Consider the following 12,787-nt stretch of genomic DNA (forward strand, 5'->3'; position numbering starts at 1 on the left):
GAGGCTGTGATCAGGCACTGCTAATTTGGAGCAGTTGGGGCAGGGCTTCAGGATATAACAAAGACTTGAAAGTGAAAAAATGTAAACAGCAATGCCTCAGCTTGCAAAAGTAAAGAGAGATAGCCAAGCTAGAAAACATCTGCAGTAGATGCGAAGGTGAGACAGGAACATTCTCCTGAATAAATATCCGTTAAGGCTAGTCTACCACGAGTAAGTCTCCTTGATGGTTTACTTTACCGACTCCATATAGGATTGTGCAGACAATAGAGTGGTTTGGCTTCCAAACTGCATTATCAAAAACATGGAAACCTTGAAGATAACTCTAAAATTTACCAAAGAATATGAAAGCCTTCTGCCATATAATATGGATGCTACTGGCAAGATATGAATAATAGACTTTCACTCAGCAAAGAACCAGAGAAATAAATCTAGCTGAAATTCCTTCACTTTGGGGTTTCTAGGTAAAGGATACATTTAATCAAAAGCAGAACTCTACATATGAAAAACATTTGATAATTCTATTATCAACACATAATAAAACTTCTGAAACTAAGTCTGTATACACTGCTCTGACGTATTCATTCACAACCCCAACTGCTGAATGACCCATCGACATTATCTATATTTCGATGTAAAGAAAATAACCGTTTAATTCCCCTGTAAGATGAGAGAGATAGTTCACCTTCAAAAGAGAAAATCAATAAAGAAAATAATTTATCCTTAGAAATGAACACAATGAATGAATGAATGAGTTTGCATCTTCAAAAGTCAGTTATTTTTAGTACTTTGCAGAGAAGAAAGATCAGACTGAATTAACTCCTGCTATCAAATAGTGGCAAGTGCACTTGACTCTAAGAAACAGTCTGTCTGCTTTGGCACCTCTATTTCAACTGAAATATTTTACAGGTTCACTTTAAAGTAAATTGGCTTTGAATAGAATTTTATTGACTACATTTTCGATTGTCAAAATCAGTTAACTCAATTAACTCAAAAGTAGTCACAAAAGATTGTCTTTATTTTATCAAAGTATAGTGAATTTAATATGGTTTCAATGTATTAGTTTCCTTCTGACTTAACTATGGTCAAAATATCAGTATTATCCGTTTACTTTTTTCCCAAACTGGTAAGAACTAGTTAGATTCCCTTCATTGCTCTATAAAGAAGGATAACAGAACCAAATATGTTCTGCAACATGTTAAATTATCAGTCTCTAAGAATAGGGACCATGTTTGTCTTGTGAAATTCCATAATTCTAGTCCCTAGAACACATCTGGAACAGAATATAGACCCAAGAAAAAGTGCTTTTGATCAATAAATGTTAAGGTAATGTAAGAAAACACATGGGGGATATTTTTCTTTTAAAAAAGTTTTAGACTCAAATATAGACTGTTACTGGATCTTAAGCAACTTTGGACATTTACAGCAACTAAATCAAACAACTGCTCGTTGTTATATATTCTGCAGATTTGACAATGGGAGTCTTTTTGACCTGATAACATTTTTACTTTTAACTTTTGAAAGCCTAAAGAAACAAATTTTTCTAAATAAAAAATGAGACTCACCAAGAATCTACAGAAATGAATCTAAACATCAATAAAAAGAAGTGACTTTTCTTCGTAAGAAGACAGTTAATCTTTTAAAACTATTCATTTCCATGAGGCAAAATCGGCATATACGTCAGTTCAGAGTATCGCTTATAACAAGAAATAACAACTACTTAGCACTTAACAGTTTGCGAAGAGTTTCTCAGAAAATTAACTCAATAAATGATACCTAGAATACTACCGTGTGTACAGAAAAACGCTGCAGTAATAGCACATACATCAGGCAGCTGCTCAGTCCATCAACATAGACTGAGCACCCACTGTGTGCCCAGCCCAGTGTCAGGTTATAAGTTCTATGCTACTAATGTCTACGATGGTTCATCAATCATGGTGTTTGTACTACAGAGTTAACATTTTTCTACACCTACCCAGTTGAATACTGGCCTCTTTACATGATTTATTTAAGTAAGTAAAAGAGTGTGGCCAATTCAGGATTACCTCACATTTATTTAGCAACCCAGTTTCTTGCAGCCGTGACCAGATGCTCTGTATGCGTCCAGCATGTTCAGGGTGGGTGGTGGAATTGCCACAAATGCACTGGTGTTTCAGCATCAGAGGATCATAGGCAATTCCTTCAGGACAAAGAAAACACAGCACAAGATGAGTAATGATACAAAGGAATGATACAAGTTACATGACAATATGATTACTCCAAAAAAGGCATTCTTTTCCAAATAAATTTACAAATAGAGAAATAATACATATCCACAAATTCCCAGGAAGCACATAGAGCTATTTAGTTCTATGGATCTGGATATATATGCAAAGAAGTCAACTCATGGATTAATCAGTACTCAGACCCTAGCTTACTCAGTAGTAAAGTAATAAAGATGGTGATACTTAAGAAACTTCAGGTTTAAAAAAATACTGTAATTTTACCAGTATCTTAAATCATTATGAAGCATTTTTAGACAGATAATTCAATTCAGTAGAGGTTTCAATTTTATCAGTGAAGCCACAAAATGAGGTGACTCTTTAAATTGTGAATTTATTTCAAGAGTAATTCTAGCCTTACTTTAGATCATGTTACATCTGTAATAAACTGGAAGAGTTTCCAACTGCTTGCCTATTCTGCTTATCAATTTCTTCAAAGTTATGCAGAAAGAGTTTCTTCTTATTTTATAATAAAATAAAATCTGTAATATAGATTGTGGAACACTGAAGTGTTTCTTTTAAAAAATGAGTAAGTCAGCTGCAATACCTTTAGTAGAGATCACATAGATACTTAACAAACTCTGCTTTTAAATTATCATGAGTTAACTCATTTCATATTTCAGTTAGACCCTTTGATGCGGAAGATTTTATAAACATTTGATGAAATGAACTATTAGGGATATATAAAGTAGGGCTCTTTAAAGCAACAAATTAGATAATAATTACTATAAAAAGGTTTCCACCCTTAACCGGATTCCTTGGGGGGGGGGGGGAAACATGTTATTTACAAAATTGCCTGACATAAGAAATTATTTAACCAATCAAATATTCCAATAAATTACCATCAAAATACATTCTCTGGGGGCATGGAGTGAGGGCAGAAGAATCCATCATAAGAAATTTCTAAATATCTATTCAAGAACAGATACTATACAAGCAATTAGTGTTATAAAGTAGGTTCAATTAATGCATTTTATTCTCCCTTATATTATTGTGTTAGAGGAATGTTACTCAAGAGGGGAAAATACTTGTCCCTGTTACTCAAGAGGGGAAAATACTTGTCCCTGACTGTATTAAAATCATGCAGCAGAATGACATGTGTATTTGGAACCATGTGGCAAAAATTATGTCCAGGAAAAAATATCATTTTGCTGGCCCAAATAACATCCACTCTTTTCTATTAATTGAAATATAGCTGACATACAATATTATGTTAGTTTAAGGTGTACTACATAGTGATTTGACATTTGCATACATTACAAAATGATCACCACAGTAAGTCTAGTAACCATCTGTCCCCATACAAAGTTATTACAATATTTTTGACCATATCCTTTATGCTGTGTATTACACCCCTGTGGCTTATTTATAACTGGAGGTTTGTACCTCTTAATCCCCTTCACCTATTTGGCCCAACTCTCCAACCCCCTTCCCTCTGGCAACTACACATTTGAGTCTGTTTTCATTTTGTTTTGTTTCTTAGATTCCAGATCTAAACATATAGATTTTAGATTATAGGGTATTTGTCTTTCTCTGTCTGACGTGTTTCACTCAGCATGATACCCTCTTGATGCGTAACATCGATTCTTAAGACACAATGGCTTCAAAATCCCTCCTTGTGCCCCTAACTCTCAAATTTTCATCTTCAGTGCTGATCTCCCTTCTGAGCGGTACACTTGCACACTTGTCTAAATTGCCCCTCCAAAATCTGCATTTGTTTTCATAAAGTGAGACTATCATAGATTTGAGCTCATAATCTTAAACTTCACACGCTGTTCCTCATTTCAGTAAAGGATATCATAATCCACCATTGCTCACAGAAGAAATCTTACAGTCCTCTTGACACTCCCTCTCCAATGAACCAACACGTATTGTCTATTTTCCCTGGAAGATACATACTGAATCACTCTCTTCTTAACTCCAATGCCAAAACCATACAAAATCCAAGGTACTATTATCTTTCATCTGAACTCCTGAGATAGTCTTGTAACTGGCTATCTGACTTTCACTCTATTCTATTTGGCATTTAACAGTAGCTACCTTTGCTTAAACCCTTTGGTGACTTCACAGATGAGGTTAAAATTTCTCAAGGCAGCATAGATAGGCCCTTCCCCACCTCTCCAGCTTCATCTCATACTCTTCCCTCACTTGATCTCTATTTCTCCCACAAAGGTTTACCTTCCAGTCCTCAAAAGACTCAAAATCATACCAGCCTTAGGATCGTCATACATGCTATCCCATTTATGCCAAAAATTCTTGCTTCCTGCCCCCATAACTCTAGCCTTCATTTGGCTTATACCTATTCATTCTTCAAAATTGTTTTAATGTCACTTCCTCAATAAAGCATGCCCTGGGATCTCTAAATTAGATCTCCTACTATATGCTCTACTAGTTCTTCTAGGTCTTCCTCGGAACATTTAGCACAATTCTGTAACTGTTATATAATATTGTTAATTGTATATTTTCTTTACTATCTGGTCAGATCTATGAAAACACAGACTAGAGTTGTATTGTTTACCTCTGAACTTTTCGTGTCTGTAAACCATGCTTGGAATATAGTAGATCCTCAAAAGTACTTTTAATAAATGAATGAAAAACATAAATCAATGGATTGATGCAAGAACTAAGTCAGATATCTCCATTATAAAGACCTCCTTGATGAACCTACTTGGTGGACCTCATTGGACTACTGAAGATTTTATAGCCTTATTTCTTTAATGTTCTACCTTTTATTTTATGTGCCTTATTTTCCAACTGGCAAGTGCCTCTAATACAGGCATTTATTTTACTCATTATATTTCTACATGGCATTTTGCATAAAAAAGAGATGAATAAATATTTTTAAATAAACTCAAAAGGGAGACAAGAGGCAAGGCAGGAAAAAAAAAGGAAGCAGGCATAAAAAGTGACATTAAAAATACAATGATAGGGACTTCCCTGGTTGCGCAGTGGTTAAGAATCCGCCTGCCAATGCAGGGGACATGGGTTCAAACCCTGGTCCAGGAAGATCCCACATGACGCGGAGCAACTAAGCCCGTGAGCCACAACTACTGAGCCTGCGCTCTAAAGCCCATGAGCCACAACTACTGAAGCCCGTGTGCCACAAATACTGAAGCCCGCACACCTAGAGCCCGTGCTCCACAACGAGAAGCCACCGCAATGAGAAGACCACGCACCGCAACGAAGAGTAGCGCCCGCTCGCCGCAACTAGAGAAAGCCCACGCACAGCAACAAAAACCCAATGCAGCCAAAAATAAATAAATAAATTTATTTTAAAAAACTACAATGATATATAAGACATGTCTCCACAGTTCAGATATATCAAGTATTTATTTATGAGTTGCTACTACATAACAGGAACTGTTTAACATATTTTCAACCAGTTTTGCACTGCATAAAGGATATATTAATGATTAACATGAAAACATAAAATACAGTATTTCCCTCATTTTGAAAACATATTCTTTAAAAGTAGAGATTCTAATCATTAAGTTGCTTATTTTTTTCACTATTTCATCTCTTGACATATCTAACTTCACCTCCACATTAACCATTCCTCTTTTAACAAAATTTTCTCCATAAGCCACTGTCAAAAAAAAAAAATTATTAAACAGGTTATGGTAGCTGAAATTTATTGTCAAGTATCTGGAGATTATAATACAAAGTCCAGGAACTCTTGGAGAGACATTTGAATTTAAGAGAAAATAAATAAAGTCTGGAACCCCAAACCTCCACTTACTCATCTTAATGACCTAGCAAAGAGGTGTTAACAGGTAGACTGCAAGGTGAGACTTAACCTCATCCTTCATCTCCATTCTTTTCCTCTCTCTTTTTTCCTTTTTTTCCAGTAACAAAAACTTATAGGGTGAGAAACAAGCCTGCTCTTCTCTTCGGGATTCATATGGAATTCTACTTTTCTTTGACCCTTTCTGCCCCACTGGTTGCCACTTACAACATAAGCCAATGGATCAATCTCTCTCAATCAATGGGACAAGAGTTAAAATTAGGTTTTAAGAAAATACACAAAGGAGTCTTAACATAAAGGCTTTACCTGAATTTTAAACTCTAGTAGTTTATTTTCTACCAAAAAAAACTGTTAAAATTTTTTGATATTTTTTTTAGATAAGCTTGGACTTTGTGCTTTCTCTGGCTTTCAGTTTTATTAAATGAGGAAGCGCAAAGTGCAGCATCTTTCCCTTTCCTTAATCACTGCGTGTAGTTAAGTCATTATTTAGTCATAGAAACCATTCATATCTTCAGGTTTATGCCCAATCTTATATGATTGCGAGGCTGAGTCCACCTTGGTCTATTAGGAAAGTTGAGTCTAGAATCTTTAGACCTAGAACTCCTAATCCTGATCACAAGTTCTTAACATTCAACTTCACATTGCTTTTCTGGTTAATGCCTGAGGTTTCACACCTTCCTAAGGATTTGCTCAACAACACATATTAAACACTTTTCAGGGCCAAAGAACTGAACCAAGCACAACACAAATATATATAACATAATATCTTTCCTAAAAGACGCAGGTTCAGTAAACAGTCATTGAATGCTCACAATGATCCAGGTACCAACAACTTCATTTTATTACATTTAACTTATGATCTAGCAGTAAAGGTGAGGTACTTACGAATATACTTTTATGACATGTTTTTTTAAGACTCTGTATGGTAAGGAGGAAACAAAAATACGGGGCTGGGAGGTCAAAGATGACCTTTTAAAAATAAAAAAAAAATCTTTAAAAAATGGCTTGCAATTGGTAGAATTACTAAAATGGATACATGGAGCTATTTTGAAGTAAGGGTCATTTCTAATAACCTCTAAGTCATACCCACAGCAGCTGTTATACTTTCTATCCATCATTCTAATCTATCCATAAGGTTTATCCTGCCTAGTTTTTTTCTGTTTCTACTATACTCTTTACATTCTAATACCTGAATTATTTGTTATAATATCTTTTAACAGGAACACTTAAATCAAAGTACCAGATAGTACAAAAATTTTTTTAAACATCTTTATTGGAGTATAATTGCTTTACAAAGGTGTGTTAGTTTCTGCTTTATAACAAAGTGAATCAGCTATACATATACATACATCCCCATATCTCCTCCCTCTTGCGTCTCCCTCCCATCCTCCCTATCCCACCCCTCTAGGTGGTCACAAAGCACCGAGCTGATCTCCCTGTGCTATGCGGCTGCTTCCCACTAGCTATCGATTTTACATTTGGTAGTGTATATATGTCCATATCACTCTCTCACTTCATCCCAGCTTACCCTTACCCTTCCCCGTGTCCTCAGGTCCATTCTCTACGTCTGCGTCTTTATTCCTGTCCTGCCCCTAGGTTCTTCATAACATTTTTTTTTGATTCCATATATATGTGTTAGCATATGATATTTGTTTTTCTCTTTCTGACTTACTTCACTCTGTATGACAGACTCTAGGTCAATCCACCTCACTACAAATAACTCAATTTCGTTTCTTTTTATGGCTGAGTAATATTCCATTGCATATATGTGCCACATCTTCTTTATCCATTCATCTGCCGATGAACACTTAGGTTGCTTCCATGTCCTGGCTATTGTAAATGGAGCTGCAATGAACACTGTGGTACATGACTTTTTGAATTATGGTTTTCTCAGGATATATGCCCAGTAGTGGGATTGCTGGGTCATATGGTAGTTCTATTTTTAGTTTTTTAAGGCACCTCCATACTGTTCTCCATAGAGGCTGTATCAATTTACATTCCCACCAACAGCGCAAGAGGGTTCCCTTTTCTCCACACCCTCTCCAGCATTTATCGTTTGTAGATTTCTGATGATGGCCATTCTGACTGGTGTGAGGTGATACCTCATTGTAGTTTTGATTTGCATTTCTCTAATGATCAGTGATGTTGAGTATCCTTTCATGTGTTTGTTGGCGATCTGTATATCTTCTTTGGAGAAACGTCTATTTAGATCTTCTGCCCATTTTTGGATTGGGTTGTTTGTTTTTTTGATGTCGAGCTGCATGAGCTGTTTGTAAACTTTGGAGATTAATCCTTTGTCAGTTGCTTTGTTTGCAAATATTTTCTCCCATTCTGAGGATTGTCTTTTCGTCTTGTTTATGGTTTCCTTTGCTGTGCAAAAGCTTTTAAGTTTCATTAGGTCCCATTTGTTTATTTTTGTTTTTATTTCCATTTCTCTAGAAGGTGGGTCAAAAAGGATCTTGCTGTGATTTACATCATAGAGCGTTCTGCCTATGTTTTCCTCTAAGAGTTTAATAGTGTCTGGACTTACATTTAGGCCTTTAATCCATTTTGAGTTTATTTTTGTGTATGGTGTTGGGGAGTGTTCTAATTTCATTCTTTTACATGTAGCTGTCCAGTTTTCCCAGCACCACTTATTGAAGAGGCTGTCTTTTCTCCATTGTATATTCTTGCCTCCTTTATCAAAAATAAGCTGACCATATGTGTGTGGGTTTATCTCTGGGCTTTCTATCCTGTTCCATTGATCTATATTTCTGTTTTTGTGCCAGTACCATACTGCCTTGATTACTGTAGCTCTGTAGTATAGTCTGAAGTCCGGGAGCCTGATTCCTCCAGCTCCGTTTTTCCTTCTCAAGATTGCTTTGGCTATTCGGGGTCTTTTGTGTTTCCATACAGATTGTGAAATTTTTTGTTCTATTTCTGTGAAAAATGCTATTGGTAGTTTCACAGGGATTACATTGAATCTGTAGATTGCTTTGGGTAGTAGAGTCATTTTCACAATGTTGATTCTTCGAATCCAAGAACATGGTATATCTCTCCATCTGTTTGTATCATCTTTAATTTCTTTCATCAGTGTCTTATAGTTTTCTGCATACAGGTCTTTTGTCTCCTTAGGTAGGTTTATTCCTAGGTATTTTATTCTTTTTGTTGCAGTGGTAAATGGGAGTGTTTCCTTAATTTCTCTTTCAGATTTTTTCATCATTAGCGTATAAGAATGCAAGAGATTTCTGTGCATTAATTTTGTATCCTGCTACTTTACTAATCATTGATTAGCTCTAGTAGTTTTCTGGTAGCATATTTAGGATTCTCTATGTATAGTATCATGTCATCTGCAAACAGCAACAGCTTCACTTCTTCTTTTCCAATTTGTATTCCTTTTATTTCTTTTTCTTCGCTGATCGCTGTGGCTAAAACTTCCAAAACTATGTTGAATGACAGTGGTGGGAGTGGACAACCTTGTCTTGTTCCTGATCTTAGAGGAAATGGTTTCAGTTTTTCACCACTGAGAACGATGTTGACTGTGGGTTTGTCATATATGGTCTTTATTATGTTGAGGTAAGTTCCCTCCAGATAGTACAATTTTTAATTATGTATGAAACTTGATTTGTCCAGCAGGCAAATGAAATATCCAAAAATAATTGTTTAAAACTTGCTAAATTGTGCCTCTGAGTACGTAAGGAGCATTTTCTAAGGCTTAGATTTGTTTGTGTATGTAAATCATCTTATCAGCAGGTAAAAAGGAAGTGGGTGGAAGAAATTCCATCCTAGGGCTTCCAACTAACACTATATGAAAGTCTGTTAGAACCTGGGAATTAGATTAAGTGTTGCCATTCAACTATATAACCGAGGAGATTCATCCAGTATGTAAGTTGGCAAAAAGTGAAGTCAAATACAATTCACTACGTATTTACTGGCAAATATCTGGAAAGATCACTCTACATTCCAGCTTTCAAGAATGAGTGAGCACAGCAAAGGAAACCATAAACTGAACGACAAGATAAACCACAGAATGGGATAAAATATTGGTAAATGAAGTGACCAACAAGGGATTAATCTCCAAAATATGCAAACAGCTCATGCAGCTCAATATCAAAAAGACAAACAACAAAATCAAAAAATGAGTGGAAGATCTAAACAGACATTTCTCCAGAGAAGACACACCAGATGGCCAAAAAGCACATGAAAAGATGCTCAACATCACTAATTATTAGAGAAATGCAAATCAAAACTACAATGAGGTATCTATCACCTCACACCAGTCAGAATGGCCATCAACAAAAGGTCTACAAATAATAAATACTGGAGAGGGTGTGGAGAAAAGGGAACTCTCCTACACTATTGGTGGGAATGTAAATTGGTGAAGCCCCTATAGCAAACAGTATGGAGGTTCCTCAAAAAACTAAAAATAGAGTTACCACACAATCCAGCAATCCCACTCCTGGGCATATATCTGCATAAAACTTTAATTCCAAAAGATATATGCACCCCAATGTTCATAGCAGCACTATTTACAACAGCAAAGACATGGCAGCAACCTAAACGTCCATCAACAGATGAATGGAGAAAGAAGATGTAGTGTATATATGCACAATGGAATATTACTCAGCCATAAAAAAGAATGAAATGCCATTTTCAGCAACATGGATAGACCTAGAGATTATCATACTAACTGAAGTAAGTCAGACAAAGACAAATATCTTATGATATCACTTATATGTGGAATCTAAAAAATGATAGAAATGAACTTATTTACAAAACAGAAAGAGACTCACAGACATAGAAAACAAACTTATGATTACCAAAAGGGAAATGTGGGGGGAGGGATAAATTAGGAGTTTGGGATTAGTAGATACAAACTACTATACATAAAATAGATAAACAACAAGGTCCTACTGTATAGCACAGAAAACTACATTCAATATCTGATGATAAACTATAATGAAACGAAAGTCGGAAAATACATATCTGAATCACTGTGCTCTACAGCAGAAATTAACACCAAATTGTAAATCAACTATACTTCAAAAAAATATTTTTTTTTAAAAGATTGAGTGAGCAGAAGAAAATAAACAAAAAAACAAAAACTGGGCCTACGAGAATATGCTACAGAAACTGTAAAGGAAACATCATTCATACTACTTAGATCAGTGAATTTGATTTACTATAGGAACAAAAATTAGATTTTAGAAACTTTTTGAGATCCTCAAATGTCAAAAGACACTGATCCTATAAAATAGGAGCCAACAGCTAAAAGGAGAAATCAAGCTAAATTAATGAGTAAAAAGAAAGATGAGTAAGGTAAATAAGGATGGCAAGAAAACTAAATACATAGTGGCAAAATTAAAACCTACACTGGAGAACAAAAAAGGAATTCACATTTCAGAAAACCAGATAAGTGCCATTAAGTAAAAACTTAGAGGTGTACAGAGAGTATGGAGGTCAGAGAATAGAAAACTGAACAAAAAGACTGTTCTCGAGGAAGAAATCAGATTTAACTGAATAATCGGAATAATTGAAGAATTTTTCCATAAATAGAAAGAGTCAATGTACATGAGTATGTAACTGCAAATGCTCATCATAAAGATAATTTGGGGTTGTTTTTTTTTTTGGTTTTGGTTTTTGGATTAACAGGATAAAGAAAATATACTATGAGGCACCAGAAAAGAATGAACAAGCTGCCCACAAAGGAACACATACTAAGATGGCCTCCGACTTCTCTTCAGTGCTAACCTCAGATTTCTCCTCTTGAATGTCAAATACTTGAGCATTTAACCACATTTCCAGACAAAAAATGTGCCCCAATAAGTCTGTGTCCAAGTGTGTGTGAAGGTAATAGGATGACTTTCTCAGGCATGAAAAAGCCAAAACAATTTTTTTAATTAAAAAAAATATATATACATATACATATATGTATAACTAATGTATATCAATATATACTTTAAAAATATATGCTATAACTTATGTTAATAAATATGTTGTAACATATATGTGACCAAGTCCATTTAATCTCCTAAATAAAAAAGATAGCTATTTTATCATCTTCAGTGAGAATTAGATAAGCAAATTTTGGAGGAATTTTTCAGGAGAAATTTCAAGCACATATATTTGAGGACAGTAACTTCAAAACTGATTATATACCCAAATGAAATTAATCTCTCCATTCTGATACAGGTGGTAACATTAGTTACTCTGAGAAGTCTTAAAACACACACATAAACACATGCAGACACATATACATACACACACACGATTACACACACACACATATACATATTTACAGATATACACGTGCACACAGATGTGAACAAAAATACACATATAACTTTTCTTTACTCTGTTAAAGAGAGGCACATAGGAAGAGGAAAAAATACTGGAATAAATAAATGTATATTTTACTTATGGTTACCTCTGAGTGATAGAATAATAGGTGATTCTCCTTTTCAGTTTTCCAAATTTACCAAATTACTTTCAATGAACATTTTTTTAAATTAAAAAAATATGTGTTACTCCCAAATTTCACTTAACACACCAATAATCTTTTCTGTGTGTAGCTGCATGTAATTCATGTCTATTTACTCTCATTTCATTCAGATATTCATTTGTTTATTATACAGTAAGTACATACACTGAGTACCCTCCTTGGGCTAGCCATATACCTATGTGCTAGGGTTAGAGAGAAGAGAAAACACAATCTCTTCCCGCACAGAGAGCCCATCTGAACACAATCCCCAAAATAAATAATTACAATCTTTCAGTGAAAAATCCAGTTTGTTATGAGGGATCA

General features: G+C 35.1%; 2 protein-coding genes across 2 annotated transcripts in view; one reads left to right on the top strand and one right to left on the bottom strand.

Moving 5' to 3' along the window:
* Positions 1-12,787, bottom strand: part of HDAC9 (histone deacetylase 9) — a 999,956-nt gene that overhangs the window by 303,854 nt on the left and 683,315 nt on the right. Inside the window, exon 15 of the mRNA XM_082398347.1 lies at positions 2,043-2,176. Coding sequence (XP_082254473.1) covers positions 2,043-2,176 — 134 coding nt within the window. The remainder of the gene's footprint in view (positions 1-2,042; positions 2,177-12,787) is intronic.
* PRPS1L1 (phosphoribosyl pyrophosphate synthetase 1 like 1) overlaps positions 3,766-12,787 on the top strand; it is a 753,632-nt gene continuing 744,610 nt past the window's right edge. Inside the window, 1 exon segment of the mRNA XM_082398555.1 lies at positions 3,766-7,948. The gene's annotated coding sequence lies outside the window, so the exon portion shown is untranslated.

Source organism: Balaenoptera borealis (assembly GCF_965194805.1).
Source record: "Balaenoptera borealis genome assembly, chromosome: 7".
NCBI classification, from domain to species: domain Eukaryota; kingdom Metazoa; phylum Chordata; class Mammalia; order Artiodactyla; family Balaenopteridae; genus Balaenoptera; species Balaenoptera borealis.